At 45.4% G+C, this 24,852-nt stretch overlaps 1 protein-coding gene across 1 annotated transcript in view; it reads right to left on the reverse strand.

Annotated features, from left to right (window-relative positions):
* ELAVL1 (ELAV like RNA binding protein 1) overlaps window positions 1-24,852 on the reverse strand; it is an 88,955-nt gene that overhangs the window by 26,909 nt on the left and 37,194 nt on the right. The window contains exons 3-5 of the mRNA XM_063915957.1: window positions 23,349-23,452; window positions 4,829-4,982; window positions 3,997-4,222 (exon numbers count right to left, since the gene is read on the reverse strand). Of these exons, the coding sequence (XP_063772027.1) occupies window positions 3,997-4,222; window positions 4,829-4,982; window positions 23,349-23,452 (484 nt within the window). The remainder of the gene's footprint in view (window positions 1-3,996; window positions 4,223-4,828; window positions 4,983-23,348; window positions 23,453-24,852) is intronic.

The following is a 24,852-nucleotide window of genomic DNA, read 5'->3' on the forward strand; positions in this document are numbered from 1 at the left end:
GGTATGAGAGGAAGAGGAGGGAACACATAAACCGACTGGTACACCCACGGTGTCACTAGTGCGTCCACAGCTATCGCCTGAGGGTCTCTTGACCTGGCGCAATACTTTTTTAGCTTTTTGTTGAGGCGGGACGCCATCATGTCCACCTGTGGCCGTTCCCAACGGTTCACAATCTGCGTGAAGACTTCTGGATGAAGTCCCCACTCTCCCGGGTGGAGGTCGTGCCTGCTGAGGAAGTCTGCTTCCTATTTTTCCACACCCGGAATGAACACTGCTGACAGTGTTAGCACGCGATATTCCGCCCATCGGAGAATCCTTGTGGCTTCTGCCAACGCCATCCTGCTTCTTGTGCCGCCTTGTCGGTTTACATGGGCGACTGCCGTGATGTTGTCTGACTGAATCAGCACCGGCTGGGTTTGAAGCAGGGGTTCTGCTTGCCTTAGGGCCTTGTAAATGGCCCTTAGGTCCAGAATATTTATGTGTAGGGAAGTCTCCTGACTCGACCATTGTCCCTGGAAGTTTCTTCCCTGAGTGACTGCTCCCCAACCTCGTAGGCTTGCATCCGTGGTCACCAGGACCCAGTCCTGAATGCCGAATCTGCGGCCCTCGAGAAGATGAGCACTCTGCAGCCACCACAGCAGAGACACCCTGGCCCTCAGGTACCGGGTGATCAGCCGATGCATCTGAAGATGCGATCCTCACTTGTCTAACAGGTCCCACTGAAAGATCCTTGCATGGAACCTGCCGAAGGGAATTGCTTCGTAAGAAGCTACCATCTTTTCCAGTACTCGCGTGCAATGATGCACAGACACCTGTTTTGGTTTCAGGAGGTCTCTGACCAGAGATGACAACTCCTTGGCCTTCTCCTCCGGGAGAAACACCTTCTTCTGTTCTGTGTCCAGAAACATGCCCATATCAGCAGACGCGTCGTAGGAACCAGCTGCGACTTTGGGATATTCAGAATCCAGCCGTGCTGTTGTAGCACTTCCTGAGATAGTGCTACTCCGATCAACGACTGCTCCATGGACCTTTATAAGGAGATCGTCCAAGTACGGGATAATTTAAACACCCTTCTTTCGAAGGAGTATCATAATTTCGGCCATTACCTTGGTAAATACCCTCGGTGCCGTGGACAGACCCAACGGCAACGTCTGGAATTGGTAATGGCAGTCCTGTACCACAAAACGGAGGTACTCCTGGTGAGGTGGGTAAATGGGGACATGTAGGTAAGCATCCTTGATGTCCAGTGATACCATATAATCCCCCTCTTCCAGGCTTGCAATAACCGCCCTGAGCGATTCCATTTTGAACTTCAACTTTCTTATATAAGTGTTCAAGGATTTCAAATTTAGAATGGGTCTCACCGAACCGTCTGGTTTCGGTACCACCAACAATGTGGAATAGTAACCCCGTCCCTGTTGAAGGAGGGGAACTTTGATTATCACCTGCTGGAGGTACAGCTTGTGAATTGCCGACAGTACTACCTCCCTGTCCTGGGGAGTAGCTGGCAAGGCTGATTTGAGGTAACGGCGAGGGGGAGACGTCTCGATTTCCAGCTTGTATCCCTGAGATACAACTTGTAGAACCCAGAGATCCATCTGTGAGCGAACCCACTGGTCGCTGAAGTTCCGGAGACGGGCCCCCACCGCACCTGGCTCCACCTGTGGAGCCCCAGCGTCATGCGGAGGATTTAGTGGAAGCAGGGGAGGATTTTTGTTCCTGGGAACTGGCTGTCTGATGCAGCTTCTTTCCTCTTCCTCTGCCTCTGGGCAGAAAGGATGCGCCTCTGACACACTTGCCTTTCTGAGGCCGTAAGGACTGTACTTGATAATACGGTGCTTTCTTAGGCTGTGAGGGAACGTGAGGTAAAAAAGTCGACTTCCCAGCTGTCGCTGTGGATACAAGGTCCAAGAGACCGTCCCCAAACTATTCCTCACCCTTATAAGGCAAAACCTCCATGTGCCTTTTAGAGTCGGCATCACCTGTCCACTGCCGAGTCCATAATACTCTCCTGGCAGAAATGGACATCGCATTTATTCTGGATGCCAGTCGGCAAATGTCCCTCTGTGCATCCCTCATATATAGGACTACATCCTTAATATGCTCTATAGTTAGCAAAATAGTATCCCTGTAGAGGGTATCACTGTTGTCTGACAGGGTATCAGACCATGCAGCTGCAGCACTACACATCCATGCTGAAGCAATTGCAGGTCTCAGTATAGTACCCGAGTGTGTATATACAGACTTCAGGATAGCCTCCTGCTTTCTATCTGCAGGCTCCTTTAAGGCGGCCGTATCCTGAGAGGGCAGTGCCACCTTTTTAGATAAACGTGTGAGCGCCTTGTCCACCCTAGGGGATGTTTCCCAACGTAACCTATCCGTTGGCGGGAAAGGATACGCCGCCAGTAACCTCTTAGAAATCACCAGTTTCTTATCAGGGGAACACCACGCCTCTTCACACAGTTCATTCAACTCGTCAGATGGGTGAAAAGTCACTGGCTGCTTTTTCTCCCCAAACATAATACCCTTTTTTGTGGTACCCGGTTTATGTCAGCAATGTGTAAAACATCTTTCATAGCCGTAATCATACATCGAATGGCCCTTGTGGACTGTACATTTATCTCATCCTCGTCGACACTGGAGTCAGACTCCGTGTCGACATCTGTGTCTGCCATCTGAGTCAGCGGGCGTTTTTGAGCCCCTGATGGCCTCTGAGACGCCTGGGCAGGTGCGGACTGAGCTGCAGACTGTCCCATGGCTGTCACGTCGTCAAACCTTTTATGTAAGGAGTTGACACTGTCGGTTAAAACCTTCCACATATCCATCCACTCCGGTGTCGGCCCCACAGGGGGCGACATCACACTTATCGGCTCCTGCTCCGCCTCCACGTAACCCTCCTCCTCAAACATGTCGACACAGCCGTACAGACACACCGCACATACACAGGGAATGCTCTGACTGAGGACAGGACCCCACAAAGTCCTTTGGGGAGACAGAGAGAGTATGCCAGCACACACCACAGCGCTATATAATCAGGGATGTACACTAACACAAAGTGATTTTTCCCTATAGCTGCTTTACACATACAATTTGCGCCTAAGATTAGTGCCCCCCCCTTTCTTTTTTACCCTTTGAGCCTGGAAACTGCAGGGGAGAGCCTGGGGAGCTGTCTTCCAGCAGAGCTGTGAAGAGGAAATGGCGCCAGTGTGCTGAGGGAGATAGCCCCACCCCCTTCTCGGCGGACTTCTCCCGCTCTTATATTTATATTATGGCGGGGGATTTTGCACATATATAGTTTATTGGACTATATTATGTGCTTTTTGCCATAGAAGGTACTCTAATTGCAGCCCAGGGCGCCCCCCCCCAGCGCCTTGCACCCATCAGTGACCGGTGTGTGTGGTGTGCATAGGGAGCAATGGCGCACAGCTGCAGTGCTGTGCGCTACCTTAATGAAGACCGAAGTTTTCAGCCGCCGATTTTCAGGATGTTCTTCTTGCTTCTGGCTCTGCAAGGGGGACGGCGGCGTGGCTCCGGGACCGGACGATCGTGGACGGGCCCAGTGTTCGATCCCTCTGGAGCTAATGGTGTCCAGTAGCATTAGAAGCCCAAGCTAGCTGCAAGCAGGTAGGCTCGCTTCTCTCCCCTCAGTCCCTCGTAGCAGTGAGTCTGTTGCCAGCAGATCTCACTGAAAATAAAAAACCTAACAAATACTTTCTTTACTAGAAGCTCAGGAGAGCCCCTAGTGTGCAACCAGCTCGGGCCGGGCACAGATTCTAACTGAGGTCTGGAGGAGGGGCATAGAGGGAGGAGCCAGTGCACACCAGATAGTACCTAATCTTTCTTTTAGAGTGCCCAGTCTCCTGCGGAGCCCGTCTATTCCCCATGGTCCTTACGGAGTACCCAGCATCCACTAGGACGTCAGAGAAAATTAGATTAGTAACATGTGATATCAAGTGTATACAGAGAGAAAAACAACAACAAAAACAAACACCTTACCTGAATCTTTGAGCCTGGTGGTGAACAGGTCCCCCAAATCGCCGTGCTGGGGAGTGACACAGCTGAGAGAGAAGAGCCATATTTTTATTCTGATTTGGATTAGCAGCAAACTTCACTGTGATGGGTTCTGATGAGCCGGGTGGCTTGTGACCATTGAAGCTGGCAATTGCCTCTTCTGCTTCGGATCGTTTGTCAAACCGTATAAACGCAACTCCACGTGATAAACCTTGAAATAATATAGTCATAATTATATTTCAATACGTCTTTTTTGAAAAAGGCTAAGGGCAATTCAATTGTTTTTAGCAAGGGTCAACCACAGTTATTTAAATGTTCAACTGTTTGGGAAGTTCCTGAAGTGGGGAGCAGCAATCAGCAAATAAATCGGCTGTTTGGACACGCAACACAGGACTCCCACAGATTTAGACACTTTACATGGCTGGTGCATTTGGTTGTGACAAGCACGCGAAATAATGCCGTTGCACCAAATCGGCATAAAATTGAATTGATCTGTCAGGCTTACTTATTGCCACCAAAACAATTAATTTCCACCCAGAGTGAAATTTAATTCAAAGCAAACAAGCATAAAAAAAGATCACTTAAAACGTGTTTTCAGCCAAGCTAAATAGAACTGAATAAAAAGGTCCTTCCAATGTGAAAATCTATGATTAACATCTATGCATTTAAAAAGTGAAGAATGGCAATTCACAGGATTCCAACCTGGAAATCAACTACGAAGCGCATATTCTGGTTAAGGAAATTCTATCAAGATATAAAATGGTCTTAACAAGATAACAAAAAAAATAGAGAAAAAAAAATGTAACTCAATAATCACCTGTAGCTTGATCAACAAGAACACGAGAATTGATGATGCGCCCAAATCCTGAAAACATATCTTCTACATCTTTCTGCGTCATTGTCCTTGGAAGTCCACTGATATATAAGTTTGCATCCTTGATATTTTCAGAACTTGGACGGGCAAAGGATACCTGAACAGAAAAAAAAAACAAGTTATTCTAGATTGAAAAAATAAATATGTACTGAAATAAATTAAGCTTCTGACTTCAGATACATTTAAAATGTATGACCATAAACATAAAATATCGCCAACTGCATTTTCCACACTTCAGTAATATGTGGACATTCCGTGTATAGGCAACAGGTATAAATCGCCTATTTCTGCTGCGGGGTACACTGGGCTCCGCAAGGATGGACAATGGGGTGTAGAGTAGGATTTTGATCCGAGGCACCAACAGGCTCAAAGCTTTGACTGTTCCCAGAATGCACAGCGCCGCCTCCTCTATAACCCTGCCTCCCTGCACAGGAGCTCAGTTTTGTAGTTGGTGCTGCAGTAAGGAGGCAAAGAGCTTTTTTATGAAGAAAAAGTGAAGACTTCAAGGGCAGCAGCGGTGGTAAATGTCAGGAGACATTCACTGCTGCAGCTTCAGCTCTCCCCAGCGGCGCTGTACACTCCCGAGCCCTGGTTGCTGGATAACTACAGCAGGAGGCTCCGGTTTTCTTCACGTCAGGCACACATGACAGGGAAAAACCAAACGAGAGAGCGCTATTCACATCGAATGTGGATTTTATTTTTCCTTAATTATCAATATTTCCTAAAAACACATTACATTACATATTTATAGTGCCGGCCGGCAGTACACAAAATCAATAAAATCAATGCTTATTCTCTGAATGATTAATTTCATATACACGTTGGTTAAAACTATCCACACACTGTTTAATTTAATTCCCTTATTTACTAAGCAACTCTGGCTTATAATATCTCTCTAGTGAGACAGATATTATGTACATAACATGTATCAAACTATGCAACTCTTATACTCAAATACATTGTAAATAAGTTTCCCAAATTCACAGTGGACCATGTACCTTTGTAGCAATGTTATATAGTACTTATGTCCATATGTCCGTTAATATGATTAGTAGAACACGTGTTAGTGGCAATGAGTTGAACAGTCTTACTATCAGCTTGTTAGTAGTATTTAAGCAGTTCATGCAAAAGCTGATTGTAAATGATAGTCACTGTCCCGCAGTGATATATGATAGATTTGTGTACCGTACAAAAGCCTCTGTTCAGTCACAATGCATGAGACGATCCTCCTGGCTGGTCTTTCACGGGTAGCCTTTTAACGGAGTAGAACATGCATCTGCTTTCTCCACGGTGTGATAACTTTTTCCTCCCGGCCGGTGCAAGCACCCTCGACCTTATCCGGAGTCCGTGGGCAGGTGATTGAAGAGGCGTCTCCTTGCTACGGGAATAAAACTCAGCTAGCCGGCTGATAGAAATTGTCCGCTGTAATATGTAACCGGACGATTTATCTGCTCAATTGAAGAAGTTGAACCAGTCACTGACTACTAAAAAGTCTGACCATCGCTCACCTAAGTCCAAGGGGTCCTCTAAGCGAGCGCTTGTCTCCTCACAATCCACTGCAGTCACTGACACCTCGTCTGATGCAGACGGCACTTACACTGACCCCACAGGTTCTGACTCAGATACGGCTGATGGGAAGGGTGGTTTACATGTGGATGTTCCTGATCTTTTGGAGGCTATTAAGTTAATTCTACAGATTACGGATGATTCCGAGCCATCCGTCCCTCCTAAGAAACCTGATAGGTTCAAGCGTCAGAAGGTGGTTAAACAAGTTTTACCTCACTCTGGTCACCTAGTGGATATACGTCAGGAACCCTGGGAAAACCCGGGTACGAAGTTTGTGCCTCAAAAGAAGATGCTGGCTCGCTATCCCCTCGCGCCAGAGCTGTCTAAGAATTGGGAAACGCCTCCTCCAGTGGACTCACATGTGGCTAGGATGGTGGTTTCCTCAGCTCTGCCTGTCACTACCGTCATGTCTCTAAAAGAGCCTATGGATAAACGTGTGGAGGGTTGTCTGAAAGCAAGTTACACCCCTCAAGGGTGCTGCACAAAGGCCCACTATTGCAGCTACATGGGCTGCAGAGGCTATTGAAGTATCGGAGTTAGAAGCTGAAATCTCCTCTGACCATGCTAGACAATGCTGGTCATATATTGTCACAGCTTCTCGCTATATTAAAGAGGCGGCTTCTGATGCCGGTATCCTAGCAGCCAAGGCCTCTACCACGTCAGTACTGGCTCGCCGGATATTGTGGCTGAGATCCTGGTCTGTGGATCAGGACTCTAGAAAAACCCTGGAGGTACTCCCTTTAAAAAGGGAGATATTCTGTTTGGGGAGGACTTAAATAAGATAGTGGCTGACTTGGCTACTGCCAAAACTGCCTGTCTGCCAAGTACCGCTCCTTCTGTGTCTAAGGCTAAATGTACTTCCTTTCGCCCTTCAGGTAAAGCAAAAGGTCAGGCGTACAACAAGCAGGCCCGCACTTCCAAACCTGGTAAGCCGAAGCAAAAAAAAAGAGCCTGGGCGGCCCGTCAGCCAGCTTCCAAGACCGATGAGCCAGCCGCATGACGGGGCGGGCCTCCCCCTGGGGGATCCCAGGGTGGGGGGCCGGCTTCTAGGGTATACCCAGGAATGGTTGAAAACTACTTCAGATGCCTGGGTACGGGAAGTCGTCACTCGAGGTTACGCCATAGCCTTCAAAAACCGACCCCCTCATCGATTTTGCCAGACAGAGGCAAACACTCTACATTCGGTGGTACAGACCCTCCTGGATACAGGAGTCGTAGTACAGGTGCCTCTTGCTCAGAGGGGCCGGGGGCACTATTTTCCGCTGTTTCTAGTCCCGAAACCGAATGGGTCCACCCGGCCCATTCTCAACCTCAAGGCACTGAACAAGTTTGTGAAGGTTTCCAAGTTCCGTATGGAAACCCTTCGCTTTATAGTTTTTGTCTTGGAACCTGGGGACTACATGGTCTCCCTGGACATACAGGATGCTTACCTGCATATTCCTATAGCAGTGTCACATCAACAATACCTGAGGTTCGCTATTGGCAACCTCCATTACCAGTTTCGGGCGTTACCTTTTGGTTTAACAACGGCTCCGCGAGTCTTCACCAAAGTTATGGCGGTGATGACGGTGGTACGCCGCCGTCAAGGGGTCCGGATACTGCCGTATCTGGACGACTTGTTAATCCTGGCAAATTCCCCAGATCTTCTCCTGCGTCATCTGGATATGACGGTCCGGTTTCTACAAGCCCACGGGTGGCTCATCATCTGGAAGAAATCCTCCCTGGTCCCTGCTCAGAGAATGGTGCATCTGGGAGCGCTATTGGACACTCACAACCAGAGGTTGTTCTTGTGTCAGGAGAAGGTCCTGAAGCTTCAGACAGGATTCGTTGCTTCCTCTCTCGTCCAAAAGTGTTGATACATTCGGCAATGCAGGTGCTGGGCCTCATGGTATCAGCATTCGACATGGTGGAGTATGCTCAATTCCATTCTCGCCCCCCCCCCCAGAGGCTGATTCTAACTAAGTGCCTCACCGGATCAGGTCTCAAATGATGTCATTGACTCCGGAGGTCCTTCTGTCGCTGCTCTGGTGGCTCCAGGACCAACGATTGTCTAGGGGCCGCCCCTTCTGGATATCCAACTGGGTCCTGTTGACGACAGATGCCAATCTAAGGGGTTGGGGTGCGGTGCTGGAGCAACACTCCCTTCAGGGTCGGTGGACCAAGGAGGAGTCCCTCCTCTCAATCAACATTCTGGAATTGCATTGAACCTGGCCCAGCATTTAATTCAGAACCGTCCTGTTCAAGTGCCGTCGGAGAACGCCACCACAGTGGCTTACATAAATCATCAAGGCAGCACTCAAAGCAGTTTGGCAATGAAGGAAGACTCACGGATTCTACATTGGCGGAACGCCATCTACCGGCCATATCGGCAATCTTCATTCCGGGTGTCCTGAATTGGGAAGCTGACTCTCTCAGTCGTCAGGACGTGCATGCCGGCGAGTGGGGCCTCCATCCAGAAGTGTTTCAACACCTAGTGGAAAAGTGGGGTCTTCCAGACGTAGATCTAATGGCGTCTCGACACAATCACAAGGTTTCGGTCTTCGGAGCAAGAACAAGGGATCCTCAAGCAGCATTCGTGGAAGTGCTGGCGGTTCCGTGGAGGTTTCGGCTGCCGTACGTGTTCCCTCCGGTGTCACTCCTGCCCAGGGTAATTCGGAAGTTCAATCAAGAAAGAGGAATTCTGCTTTTCATAGCTCCAGCGTGGCCCAGAAGGCACTGGTTCTCAGACCTGCAGGGCCTATCGTCAGAGCGTCCAATTCTACTTCCACAACGCCCATACCTCCTCGTTCAGGGTCCCTGTGTCTACCAGGACCTAGCCCGGCTGTCTTTGACAGCGTGGCTCTTGAAGCTTCCGTCTTGAGGGCTAAGGGTTTTTCTGAAGAGGTCATTAAAACTATGTTGCGGGCCCAGAAACCGGCTTCTGCTCGGATTTACCATAGGGTCTGGCATTCCTACTTTGTTAGATGCGCACCAAACAATTATGACGCTTCCAAGTTTAGTACAGCCAAACTTTTGGCTTTTCTGCAATAGGGCCTCGATTTAGGCCTGCGTCTGGCCTCCCTCAAGGTTCATATTTCTGCCTTGTCGGTGTGGTTTCAGAGAAAAATTGAGACACTACCTGATGTTCACACTTTCACTCAGGGTGTGTTGTGTATCCAACCTCCCTATGTCCCGCCTGTGGCTCCTTGGGACTTGTCGGGGGTTTTGGAGGCGTTGCAGGATCCTCCGTTTGAACCCCTTGGTTCAGCTGACCTTAAGTGACTTTCCCTTAAGGTGGTGTTCTTGCTGGCTATTGCCTCTGCTAGAAGAGTGTCGGATTTGGGTGCCCTTTCCTGTAGTTCCCCATATCTGATTTTTCACCGTGACCGGGCGGTACTTCGGACTCGTCCCGGTTATTTACCGAAGGTGGTGTCCTCGTTCCACCTTACTCAGGAGATTGTGGTTCCGGCCTTTGTCTCTCCTGATTTGTTTCCCAAAGTGCGGTCTTTGGATGTGGTACGGTATCTATGTGAAGAAAACTGCTTCTATCAGAAAATCTGATTCTCTTTGTTTTGTTTGGATTTCACAAACGTGGCTGGCCTGCTCACAAGCAGACCCTGGCCCGGTGGATTAGAATGGCGATTGCACATGCTTATGTGAAGGCTGGTCTGTCAGCTCCTGCTCACATTACGGCCCATTCTACTCGGCCTGTTGGACCTTCATGGGCGGCCTAACGTGGTGCGACCCTTGAACAACTGTGCAAGGCGGCTACGTGGTCCTCCGGGAACACGTTCATAAGGTTCTATGCCTTCGATACTGCCGCTTCCCAGGATGCTTCCTTTGGACGTCGGGTTCTTGTGCCCGCTACAGTGCGTCCCCTCCCATAAGGAACTGCTTTAGGACATCCCCATTGTCCATCCTTGTGGAGCCCAGTGTACTCCGCAGCAGAAAACGAGTTTTATGGAAGAACTTACCGTTGTTAAAACTCTTTCTGCAAGGTACACTGGGCTCCACAAGGCGCCCACCCTGACGCACTTAGCTTCTTTGGGTTGGTATGGCTTTAGCCGCTGACACTTCTCCTGTCGTGAGTGTGGGGTGTATGTGGCTACTAACCGTTGTCTCTTTTCCTGCTACTGCATTGGGCTTGTTAACTAAAAACTGAGCTCCTGTGCAGGGAGGCGGGGTTATAGAGGAGGCGGCGATGTGCATTCTGGTAACAGTCAAAGCTTTGAGCCTGTTGGTGCCTCGGATCAAGATCCTACTCTACACCCCATTGTCCATCCTTGTGGAGCCCAGTGTACCTCGCAGAAAGTTTTAACAACGGTAAGTTCTTACCGTAAAACTCGTTTTTCAGTACATTTGTACTGAAAATAGGTACAAATGTTTAAACCTGTTCATCTATTTCCTGCATAACAATAAGGGTTTCATCTATGCAAGTTTATATTTACAACAATTAACAGGAAAATGGGGATTACATTTATCAGATCCAATGACCTCACAATCAATCACAAATCCTTCAGCCGTAGACATTGTATGCCCCATTTACCCGCACCACCAACAACTGGAAAATGCTAACCCTGTAGATCACATAAAACATTCTGTTCTAATTGCAGGAACATATGCTTTGGCAGACTCTTAGGGTGTGTACACACGGTGAGATATTTTCTTTCGATTTTGACTATATAGTCAAAATCTCAAGAAAAGTTAGTGCATATCGCAAGGTGAAAGTCACCTTGCGATCCCGATGCGCGGTCCCGCCAGGTCGGCATCGCAAGAAAAGATAGACTGTGCAGGCAAGTCAATCCTTGCTAGATCGGTGTACTATCTAGTTCATCTCACATAAGCCAAAATCGTACATAAGCCAAAATCGTAAGCACACAGTCAAGAAAAGTTAGTCAAAATCTGTACTATCTGAACTCCAGGGAGTTCAAGGGAAATCGCAAGTGAAAATCGGCCATAGCAAGGATCTCACCGTGTGTACACACCCTAACTATACATGAAGTTAGTTTCAATATGATCAATTAACACAGCACTTCAGTTGCTTTGGTTAAGCCCATGGTAACAGCTAAATATAGAGATCATAAAACTGTTATTGGCACACAAACACGCATATTGTGTTTTATATTGACAGACATTTTAAAAGATCATGATTAAAGTGTTCCCACTTTCAGCATGCCATACCTTTACAGGGAAGGCAGTCAATTTACTGCCCGTCGGGATCCTGGCGGTCAGGATACCAATGCCGAATCCCGACACAAGCTGAAATACAGACAGTCGGAGTCTCGGCCGCCAGCCGGTTACCCCTCTTAGGTGGAGGTTCACGCCACCACCTGGAGGGGAATAAACCCTGTGGTGGCCCGAAGCGTGGAGAGCACAGCGAGCCTGTGAGAGGACACGCTGCGCTCACTGCCAGGATCCCAGCGTCGCTCTCCCGACCGCCGGCAACCCGTACTGATCCCCTGTACAGCAATGTAACCAAATGACCTCAGATGTTGATAGACTTACTGCCTGCTATAGGTAAATTCAACCATTTCAGTTTTGGGCTACAAGCTGTAACTGTTTCTTTGTAGGAAACCACAATATTTTGAAGCCACAGATGTAGGAACAACAAAACATACATAAAACCAATAAACTAAAAATTATATGGACATACAAAATTAATGTATTAAGGGGATTAGGTCGACATGGTCACTAGGTCAACACGGAAAAAAGGTCGACATGTGTTTATCACTTCTTTTTTACTTTTTCATACATTATGATCCACGTGGACGATTGGGAATAGTAACCTGTGCTGATCACAGCGGGGCACCATGCCTTCGCATGGCGAGCCATGCGAGTGCACACAGTGCAGTAATTGAGGTTCCCAGTCACATTAATGAAGAAAACGACACAAAAAAAACAAAAACCCACACACTGCTTGAGCACATATGGTTAAAGAATAATAACTAAGGTACTAATCAATTTAGCTGCGCTAAAGTATGGCTATCCTTAAAACCTGCACTGTTAGGACGCACTTCAATTGTTTATGCAAGCTCATTCTCAAATCTAAAGTGATGGGAGACCATGGGGTGCTATTGAAATGTTTTTGTTTTGTTTTAAGTCGCATACGTTGCACCCCAAATAGATCAGGTTTAGCTGCGTAAAGCAGCTAAACTCTACTAAAGTAATGGGCACAACGCAAAAAGTGCTGTTTACCCCCAAATAGCAGACTTTCCGCACATTTCAGCTTGCCACCTCATGCTAGCTCTTTAGCTAAATCGAGCCCATGCTCTATCTAGTGGCAGCCTTGGGGGAAAACTATTGAATCCCCCCTTAGAGTGCCTTGAGGACCGTGGGTTGGAACCCCTGTTCTACAGGATCCGCGCAAACTTAGGCATTAGTTACTACGTAAGCATTTATACCTTATATGGTATAAGCCTTTTAACAGGTTTATAAGGCAAATAAGTGAAACATTAGTTTCAGTACTTTATCAAGAAGCCTTATAGATTGGAAGCTTGCAATGAGGGCCGTCCTACCTCTATGTCTGTCTATTACCCAGTTTTGTTCTACTACTGTTGTTCTAATTGTAAAGCGCATGGAATATGTTGCGCTATATTAGAAACTGTTAAATAAATAAGAAGTCCAAGCAATACAAGTTTTTATGAGATACAGGATTAAAGACAAGGAAGAAACATAATTAAGTTATTATGCACCGCATGAGTTTTCAACCTGCTGCGCTCCAGCTGCTGTGGAACGATACATTCCAGCATGCACTGCCTCAGTTTTAGCATGCCTTAATAGCAGAACTGAGATGTGTAGTTACACAGTAGCCGGGGGCCGCAGGCTGAAGACCCATGATGTACCACACAGGTTTGAGTTGCAAGAGTTGACAAGTTAAACTTAGAATGCTACAGTATCTCGTATTGAGCAGTCAGATACCTTGCCGTACTGACAAAACATTTGCTTCAGAAATTCAGTGGGTTAAAACTGTCCTATGCTTTATCAAGTACAGCAGGAAAAGACAATTATAAGAGCGCTAGATAAACACTAAACGATAATGGACTAGTGTAAAATGGTTGCAAGATCTTTAACACTATATTTACATGTTCTAAGTGGTTAAGGGCAGGCTTTTCGGGCTAGCCAGGTATTAGTAAAAGGTGGTAAAAAGTGGCTGCTTTTAGTGTCCTTAGCACTTCTCCACTGACTTGAAAATACCAGGTGTTTGCACATGAACGCACAAAATATACGTTATGGTAAGAACTTACCGTTGATAACAGTATTTCTCCTAATTCCACAAGATAACAATGGGATATGATGGAGCGACAGCGGATTGGCACCAAACGATCATAAGCTTTCAGTCCTCCCAGGATGCAACGGGCTTCTCTATATATCCCCGCTCACTGGTTCAGGTAAATCCGTTGTATTCAAAAGCATTTAGGCAGGAGCATCATGTAGAGCCCTAATTAGGCGAGAACACACATGCACACCCTTCCGTACAAGAAGTAAGAGGTTTAGTGAGTAGAAAGATCCTCAAATCAGGTGCGTCAGGGTGGGATCCCTGTGGACTTAGGAGAAATACAGTTATCAACGGTAAGTTCTTACCATAACGTATATTTCTCCAGCAGGGTCCACAGGTTATCCACAGGATAACAATGGGATTTCCCAAAGCAATTTTAGTGGGGGGACGCTCCTGTTTAGATAGGAGAACATTTCGCCCGAATTCAGCGTCATGAGTCAAAAGTATCCAAGCAATAATGTCTAATGAATGTGTTAATGGAAGACCATGCGGCTACCTTACATCTCTGTTCTGCTGAAGCACCATTTTGTGCCGCCCATGAAGGACCTACCTTACGAGTAGAGTGAGCAGAGACATTATCTGGAACAGGGAGATCAGCTCGAGAATATGCTTCTGAAATAATCATTCGGAGCCATCTTGCAAGCGTCTGTTTTGTAGCAGGCCATCCTCTCTTGTGAAATTCGTAGAGAATGAAGAGAGAGAATCTGTCTTTGATGGCACTGGTACGATCCACGTAGATCCTTAATGCCAGGACTACGTCCAACGACGCATCTCCCGCAAAAAATCCCGATACCTGAAAAGCCGGGACTACAATTTCTTCATTAAGGTGGAATTTGGACACCACCTTCGGAAGATACCCAGATCTAGTTCTTAGAACTGCCTTATCTGGATAAAAAGTCAGAAAAGGAGAACGACAAGACAGCGCTCCTAAATCTGATACTCTGCTAGCTGATGCCATAGTCAGTAGAAAAAGAACTTTAGCTGTCAACCATTTAAGATCCACTTTAAGTGGTTCAAATGGAGCAACTTGAAGGGCTTTCAGAACTAAATTTAAGTGCCAAGGCACTGTAGGAGGAACAAAGGGAGGTTGAATGTGCAGCATTCCCTGGAAGAAAGTACGCATATCCTGTAAATTGGCAATTTTCTTTTGGAACCATACAGTCAATGCTGATACTTGTACTCTCAATGAAGCCACCTTCAAACCTTTATCCATTCCTGCCTGAAGGAAATCTAAGACCCTGGAAACTTGGAAAGATTTCAGGTACATATTTCTTTCACTGCCCCAATGAATATAGGCCTGCCATATTCGGTGATAAATGCGAGCAGAGGAGGGTTTCCTTGCTCCAAGCATTGTTTGAACTACCTGTCGTGAGAGACTCCTCTTGACTTCAGGATAGAGGTTTCAAGAGCCACGCCATCAACGATAGTCGATCCAGATGCCTGTGGTAACAAGGACCCTGCATTAGTAGATTTGGACGTTGAGGGAGCAGAAGTGGAGCATCCATCGACATTCTCTGCAGATATGTGTACCAATGCCTTCTGGGCCGGGCCGGATCTATTAGAATCACGGCACCCTTTGCTTCTTTTACCTTCCTCACCACCCTAGGTAGCAGGAAGACCGGAGGAAACAGATACGCCAGATGAAAATCCCATTTCACTGATAGGGGCGTCCACAAAGATAGTTCCCGGATCCTTTGTTCTTGACCCGTACACGGGAACTTTGTTGTTCAGACAGGATGCCGTGAGATCTATCTCTGGCAACCCCCACTTGTCTAGAGTCTGAAAGACTTCTGGACGTAGAGCCCATTCGCTTGCTTGAATGGCGTGTCGACTGAGAAAGTCTGCTTCCCAGTTTAGGACTCTCAGAACGAATACTGCAGACAATGCTGGAAGATGGAGTTCTGCCCATTTTAGTGACATACCTCCTTCATTGCTGTCTGACTGCGCGTTCCTCCCTGATGGTTGAGAAACGATATCGCAGTTACATTGTCCGAGCGGATCTGGACTGGTCTTCCTTGAAGAATGTCCTTTGCCTGAAACAGTGCCATGTATACGGCCCGAAGTTCTAAGATTTATGGGGAGGCAATTTTCTTCTGCGGTCCATTGTCCCTGGAACCATAATCTTCCGGACACCGCTCCCCAGCCCTGAAGACTGGCATCTGTTGAATGGATCTTCCAATCTGATATCCAAAAGGGTCTCCCTTTGTTTAGATGGGATGTTTGTAGCCACCAGGCTAATGACTTTCTTACCTTGTGTTAAAGTACCATAGTCTGCTTCTTTACTGTCTGATGTATTCCATTCCATCTGGCCAGAATCAGACACTGCAGAGGTCTTGAGTGGAATTGTGCATACTCCACCATGTGGAATGTTGACACCATCAAACCTATCAGTCACATCGCTGTGTGGATTGATATTGTTCGACTGTGTAACAACTCCTGAGTCCTTGACTGTACCTTGGATATCTTGTCCCGAGGTAAAAATATTTTCTGCAGACTTTAATCCAGTACAGCCCCCAAGTGAGTCATCCGTTGTGACGGAACTAGAGACGATTTTGCCCAATTTATGAGCCATCCGTGCCTCTGCAGACATGTTTTTGTCTGTTGAAGATGGTCCAGGAGCATTTCCTGTGATTGTGCTAGAATTAAGTTAGTCGATGTATGGAAAAAGTCTTATCCCCTGCTTGCGGAGATAAGCTGCTATAACCACCATGATTTTGGTAAACACTCTGGGTGCCGTGGCTAACCCAAAAGGTAATGCCTGGAACTGAAAATGCTGCTGCAGGATGGCGAACCTGAGATAGCAAAGATGGGACAGTGCTATAGGAACATGTAGGTAAGCATCTTGAATATCCAGGGATACCATATAATCCCGTGGTTCCATGGCCAAAACTATGTGTCTCCATGTGAAACTATGGGACCCAAATATACTTGTTCAGCATTTTGAGATTGAGAATAGGCCGGAATGACCCATTTGGCTTCTGAACCAAAAAAAGGTTGGAGTAAAACCCCTGTCCCCGTTCTGCAGGGGGTACTGGAATGATTACTCCTGACTGAAGCAATTTCTGAACTGCTTCTTGTAAAGCCCTGGCCTTCGTCTACCCGAGATGGGCTGTTGCAGAAGAACCTTCGAGAAGGATGCTTCTTGAAAGGAAAAACATAACCCAGAGATACCACTTCTTGCACCCAGGCATCTGTTGTAGACTACTGCCATATCTGTGAAAACTGAAGAAGTCATCCCCCTACCATGGGGTCCCCCAGGAGGAGGCCCGCACCATCAAACTGATGGCTTATTCTCTGGTTTTGAGGCTTGCATTCTGGTAGCCCATTGCTTTTTCGCCTTACCAAATTTATTGTATTGGGGCTGCTTACGATCACCTTTTCCTTTCGCTTTTCCTTGTGACCCAAAAGCAGGACCCCTACGTTTGGGGTTATATGTGGAAGTAAATTTTACCTTTTTGTAGTCTGCTTCTGACTCCAGAATATCTGTCAATTCTTTACCAAACAGAATGCTTCCAGTAAAAGGCAAAGATTCCAGAACCTTCTTAGACTGAGAATCAGCTTTCCATGTACGTAACCAAAGTGCTCTGCGAGCAGCTATTGTTGATGCTGATGCCCTGGGGGCGATAGTGCCCATATCTAATGCTGCTTCTTCCAAGAATATTGCAGCCTGTTTTATGTGAGCTATATAGGATTCCTGCTCCCTTGAAGGTGCTGAAAGACAGTCTTCCAGTACCTCTATCCAGGCAGCAACTGCTTTTGCCATCCAAGCTGAAGCCATGGCTGGCCTTATGACTGCCCCAGATAGAGAAAATATGGTTTTCAGAAAGCTATCCACTCCCCTATCTGTGACATCATCCAATGACGTTGATGGCAAAGGCAATATAGATTTTCGCACTAATCGAATGACATGCGTATCTACTTTGGGAGCTATTTCCCATTTTAAACAGTCCCCAGCTCGAAAAGGATAATTGGAATCCCATTTTTTGGGAATTCTGTATTTTTTACTGGGTGTAGACCAAGCCTCTTCCATGATTTCCGTAAGCTGGTCTGACCCTGGAAACTCAGTCTTACCTGCTTTGGGCCGTTTAAATACAGGTGCCTTGGTTTTTAACACAGGCTCTGCTGAATCCTCTAAGGCTAGAATGGCCTTTAATTATTTAATTAGCTCAGCTATATCCACTGAGCTGAGACCTTCTACTTGTTCTTGGTATGCCGGAGTATATAGAGCTTTCAACGTCCGATGAATCATCCTGTGTAGCCTGTGAAGTCGATGTTTTACTTACACTTGGTTTATCAGCTTGTCTTTTAGGAGAAGCAGGTGAGGAAAATTATATACTGTAAGTAGGGAGCTGCATGCATGGGTTATTGGTGTACCCCACTCCTGGTAGTGAAGCTGTAGGAATTACCCGTTCAGCTATACTGTGCAAACATCGCCCAAGGTGGATCTATCTGTACCTGACGTTGAACAGGGATCTGCCTTGTAATCTACTGAAACGCAAAAAACAATTTGCACATAAACCATCTTGTACCAGATCCTGAGAGGTTAATACAGTTTTGCAAGACAAACATGATATGAGTGTTGGTGTTGCAGCGAGTGTACCCTTGTCACCTTTTCCGCTCTTAGACATGAAAAATAATCAGCACTTTCAGTGTACTACACAATTTGTGACTAACCACTTTAACCTTCTAAAGTGATATCAATCTGACCCTACTCATGCACCAGCATTGAGGATCAGAAAAAAACAACTTACAAACATATTAAAGTCAGCAATCACACTAGCAGTCAGTCACGTTATATATTAGTCATATGAGCACATAATCAACTACAAACACATTTTAAAGTATGTAGGCGTGCATATTACTGAATTCTGCTTTATACAGATCTTAAAGTATTCAGACACAATGCGAAGAAATACACAGTAATGTACACATGCTCATATGCAATAGGCACTTAAATTTAACTATTCATACTGACAAAAAGTAGATAGAAATGTAGTGCTGTATAACCCGTACTCAGTAGAGGGAGACTCACCTCAATTCCAAGATCGATCAATACGTTAGCGAACGCTGAGTGGATCCAGAAGCTACTAGTGTACACTGCCGCTCCGGGATGGACACAGATGCACTGTGCATACAGACGCCTGTACTGCGACTGGGTCTCCTCGCGGTAGCGCTTAGTGAACACAGGCGCAGCAACCTAAGCTGCGACCGAGACCCCTCGTGGTAGCGTCTGAGACGGATGTGAGGCAACAGTTCATGGCGGGAGACTCGCGGAAACTGGTCATGAACTGGGGGGGAGGGACGACCAGAAGAGCGTCCAACTCCCCCCTGCTGACATCAACCTTAGGGATCGCAGCCTCATACTATTCTTGGTGCCTTATGATCCCTAAGGCCTAGGGCTGGAGCACCCGTGGTGGCTGCGTGTCAGCTACTGTTTGGTAGTCTCCTCCCAATTCAGTGCAGCTGTGTCCATATTCTCCGACTACGTGGAACTGATGCCTTACCTTCTCCCCGTGCTCCGGACACAGGCTGGTAACGTCTGCTGGACCGGCTAGTATATCAGACCTCGACGCCCGTCGAGATAGCACTGTACGCATGGGTAAGCGTTGTTGCGACCCGGCGGAGAGTTGTTGGAGCGACTCTTTTCAATATGCGTATAAGATCGCTCAAAAAACATAGTAAGACTGTAAAAAAAATAAAAGAAGAAAGCTTAGGGCTGTCCAGAACAGCAGCCCTCTGACCATGGTCCGGCTCCTGCCGCACCAAACAAAAAACTGATTTGCTTGAGACAGTGGGCGGGGATATATGGACAAACCCGTTTCATCCTGGGAGGACTGTAAGCTTGTGATCGTTTGGTGCCAATCCGCTATCGCTCAGTCATATCCCATTGTTATCCTGTGGATCCTGCCGGAGAAACCCAGGATCTTGGTCAGTGTAAACGCAATCGGCCTAGGACTGGGTCCCCGACCCTGCTCCTGACAGGTTCACGGAGCAGAGAACTGGGAATTTGCCGGGTTGATAGACCCAGCAATTTCTAGGGATCGTAGTGGAAAAAAGAGTTATCAGAGACATTAATGGCAGGAAGTGCTGTATGTAGGAAAATATAATGTATTTTCAATATCTCCATTCCCAATAAACTGTTAGCATTACGTAAAATAGAAACATAGAATTAGACAACAGATAAGAACTACTCGGCCTATCTAGTCTGTCCCTTTTTTTAACCATAGTTTTACCTTAAACCCTATTTGATCCTTACAGTATTTCTTTGTAAGGATATCCTTTGTCTATTCCATGCATGTTTAAATTGCTCTACTGTCTTAGCCTCACAGCAGAGTTGGTAGATGCTATTCCACTTGTCCACTACCCGTTCTGTGAAGCAAATTTCCCCCGAAACTAATTCCCTCCAGTTTCAGTGCATGCCCTCGTGTTCTATTGCTTCTCTTCCTTTGAAAAATATCTCACTGCTGTACCCTGTTAAAACCCTTGATATATTTTAAAGTTTCTATTATGTCCCCCCTTTCCTGCTCCAAACTGAACATAAAGATTTTTTATGCTTTACAGGTAAGTTTTGTGATGTACTAACAACATTTTAAACAGATCTGGTCATCCCCCAAAATACCAACAAAGACTTTACTGCATTTAAACTTTAACTACAGTGGTGTTATAAAGCACAGTAATTACAGACCACTAAAACCCTGATGACCTAATAGAATAAAGAGAAATAAAGGTGGACTCATTCCAGCTGTTGTGACATCAATGAGAATGAATCCACAAAATGTTCAGTGGTTGCCACAAAACCCTGGGTTACCGCAGGGCACTTGCAGGAGGCACCTTGGGTTGGTTGTCAAGTACTAAGTAAAATTATATTTGGTCACCGTGATGGGCAAAAACAGTGCTGGTGGCTTCCAATCGTAAAATGTGGAGAAACAAATGCAAAACAGTCCACCAGCACATAACCTAAGACTGACAAGTAAGCACAGTTAATTTAATAATTTTTGCAGAGTTTCTCAATAAGAAACTTTTGGCCTAGAAGTGCCGCTGATACTGTAGGGCGCCATGAATCAAAACATTTGGGTACCACTGAAATTTCTTTTAAAGAAAGTCCAAAAAAGTGTATCAATTCCCCGCTCTCCTGATCAGGTAGAAAAACAGTTCTTTAACCAGGAAACCTGCTGCAGAGGATAGACCGCATTACAGACACAAACCCATTCGTTATTTCATACAAATGTTTCAGCTAAGTAATACAGACTTTGCTATATATTAAAGCTATATATTGTCTGCTCTTCAGAAACACTTCATGGGTTAGCGCAATAACTTTTTACACTGGTGATTTATAACTCACTAGGCCAGAGGTTCCCAAACTGTGTGCCGTGGCTCCCTGGGGTGCCTCGGGACACTTGCAGGGGTGCCCTGGGTTGGTGGTCCAGGACCAATTCAAATTATTCATGGTCAATATAATAGGCAAAACCAGTGCTGGTGGCTGCCAGTCATAAAATATGTGACCAAACAGAAGCAAATCTTGTCCCTCACCACACAACTTACCCTAAAGATGACATACAAACGCAATCTACTTAATGTAATATTTCTTTCTAAATTTCTTAAGAAATTTTTGGCCTAGGGATGCCGTGAAAAAAAATTCTGATATTCTAGGGTACCGCGGTTCAAAAAAAAAAAAAAAAGTTTGGAAACCACTGCACTAGGCACTGTGGGGTCAATGCATAGAGAGGACTGCATGAGATTTCCCCCAAAAAGGGAAATCTCTAACAGCAGGAAATGATGCTCTCTTTTGGGTTGGGTACGGGATAAGAGCAGTCAGGATGCTGGCTATCAGAATACAGACCCCGGCATGCCGACTTCTTCAAACCAGACAGGGGCACTATAGAGTATGGTAACCCTAATCCTAACTCTCCCAAACAAATTTACGTTCGGTATTCCACCTGTCGGAATTCCAACGCTGGCATCGACAGCTGTCGGGATTCCGAATGTCGGGATGCTAACTAAAACCCAGTATTCTAAAGGGTGGTCACCAGAAGTGCAGTATTGTTAATGCAGACAATAAATAAAACCATACAATTGGGGGGGGGGGGGGGGGGCAAGCAATAGTTTTATCAAATCCTTCAGAGAGAACACACAGTGCTGCTTAAGTTTACCGATGGAATTAGGCAGTGGTACATTAACAGCCACAGTATTTCCAGTGATTTATCAGGACTCTAGCAGAGCCATGCAACCAACAATGGTGAAAGTCTCTTTGTAAGAAAAATGGGTTTTATTAATTTGGAATATTTGCAAATACAAGAACTAAGGCTCTTCGAAAATACTTGTGCCACATAAATTATTTTCTGAGCGTGTGTATAGTTTCACTGTAATTAAACAGAAATTACACTCCTAGACCACAACCAGCTAGCCTTATCTATATAAAATTGATGGGAGCTGATAAAATGGCTCCACCTTGCAAGCGGCTAAACTATCCCTCCCTTAGATATCAATGACACCAGAAGAACCCCTCCAAAGGCTAACTATACGTTTAAAACCTCGTCAGAGTATAGAAAAATATAACGAAAATGGGCACTTAAGTTTTAAAGAAAATGATACCTTATTTAGAATGTTAATGTATAATATACAATTTTTAATTATAGGAATTTTAATAAAGCAGCAATAACAAAATGACTGTCTAACATTCTTGTCTGATATAAAATATATCAAGGTAGTACTAGTCATTCAGAAATGAAAGGGTAGAATCCTGTCATACCTCTTTCAGACTTGAGCCGAGTCACACCCGGTAATTTTGGACACGGGTAATTCCTGGGTGCAACCCGGCAAGAGACCCCTTGCGGCCTGACCGGCATATTGCGGGGTTGATGACGTCAATGCTTCAGGAGGCAGCGCTTGGAGATGATCTCCTCCAAGTGCCGACTTCTCCTATGCAGAGTGCGGGTGCCGGTTCGCCTTGACCCAGCTTACCCGTTCACACTGCACGCTTCCTGGGTCGATTCCGGCTTCAACCCAGGTCGCGACCTGGAATGAAATGCCGGGACTCTCGTTTCGGGAAATTGCTTTAAGACCCTTTCAGACAAAGCAAAATCCTGGGTTCATGCGCGTTCACGTGCAATAACCTGGGACATTTTTGCTAGTCTGAAAGGGGTATCAGCCATAAGTTTTTTTTCTACACATTCATGATCCAAATTAGAAATCACATGTTTGTTTCCTTTAAGCATACGTAATGAAAAACTGCTCTTGTTGAACGATCTAATACAGAAGAAAAAAAAAATTGAAAACTACAAGTCTCCTAGAGAATGCATGTGATTTGGCCCAGGAGTACAAAGGTTCTAGATAAGATACAAGTCTGTGTTCCCCTAAACAATCATATCTTAAATGAAAGACATAACCTAATAAAGAGCAATATGTTAAAACACACCATCTGGAAACCACAACACACCTATTACATAATTTGATGCAAATATCTTATATCAGAGTTCAGTTCTCAAAAAAAGCTAGCCCAATGGAAGGCATTAGTAACCCCCCAGTGTTAATCCACAGGATGTATTGACCCCTAAAGTCACGGTAGGCTTCCTTAATTGTGGCAAAGCCATTAGGTTATAGGAATCTGCTCTATGTTGAATGTTTATAAAAATATATATTCACCTTTATGGTTTTTGATTGCAGTCTCAATCCATTAAGTGTGTTTATTGCTCTTTCAGCATCTTTAGCATTTAAGTAATTCACAAAGCCATATCCTAAGCTGTGCCCTGCAAAAGGAAAAAAAATAAAAAAAAAATAAAAAAACAAACAAACAAAATAAAAAACACAATTAAGGAAAAAAAAAATACTTCTCCCTGAACCAATATTATTTACAGTAAGAAAACTTGGGATCAGCAATCCAATGACTTCCACGATAGGCTTTAGGAACACTGGCTATGAAAAAAGCAAAAAATAAAATAAACGTGTTCACACAACTGTGTGGTCGGGCGTTCTTCTGAGCGAACTACGATGCCTAGTAAATCACTGATCAGTACTGAGTCTGTCTCTTTGCACTGGTACTGGCCTGCATATTGTCCTATTTACCCTAGAAACACAATGCTGCAATTAAGGAAATATGGTGCCTTTTGCCTATCATACTATACAATCCTACAAATAAAAGTATGTTATAATCAAATGTTGCAAAACAATTAAGTATCAAACCACAGAAATGAAAACGAACAATACTCAAATGTTGCAGTAAAAGCTGTACATCCCATGCAATGCTTTCCTTGTGCGCTGTTTTGGTAAGAGTTCTTATATTTATTTGCATGTGCAATATTTCTGCTACAGGAAGTGAAAACGTTGTACTCTAAAAACATCACAACACTGCAAATTTACTAGTAATGAAAACAAACTTCTGCATGCCACCCTTTAATACACCTACTAAGTTTTGCTGTCAGCACTGTACATCACTCAGGTCTCTGCAACAGGCAATCTGTATTTAGCTTCTGCACATGACACTCAAAATCAATGTTTTTTTTACATTGTTATGCCTCTTTCAGACTGAAATCCTGAGTACAAGATGGGATAATGAACACGTTTCAACCCATGATGATACCCCTTTCACAATGAGACAAGTACCCAGGGAAACACAGGTCATGTTTCAGTGCAAATTGAGTGGACCTTGGGACTTGTGCCCCTGGTCCGCAACACTGGTCATGATAAATGTTTTTTCATGGTCCATGCCCCAGTGTGCAAGAGGTAATAAAAAGAGCTCCTAGAGCTCCTTTTAACACAACTCAGGTAGAATAACCTGGGAACATCCTTCCAACCTCCAGCGTGTCCAGCTCAGAACCGAGAAAAGCCCTGGTTAAAACCAGCACAATACAGGGTAGACCCATTCACACCAACACAACCAGGTTTTTCCCAGGTCCACGCTCTGTGTGAAAGGGTTTTAAACATGAATTTTTATTATGATGATGTTGGTGCAATACTTGTGATTAAAGTCTAGAAGTATCCTCCAAATACAACAGCTCCCAATAAAACATGTATTCAGAGTATTCAGTAGCTAATCAATGCACCAATAATAAAGATGAATGTGTACTCTCTTAATAGTTGCATAACCACAATTAGTCATGAGAAGTAAGGCCATGTAAATCATTTTGCATTTACATGTGACATTGAGATC

The sequence above is a fragment of the Pseudophryne corroboree genome, chromosome 1, assembly GCF_028390025.1.
Source record: "Pseudophryne corroboree isolate aPseCor3 chromosome 1, aPseCor3.hap2, whole genome shotgun sequence".
Classification (NCBI taxonomy): Eukaryota; Metazoa; Chordata; class Amphibia; order Anura; family Myobatrachidae; genus Pseudophryne; species Pseudophryne corroboree.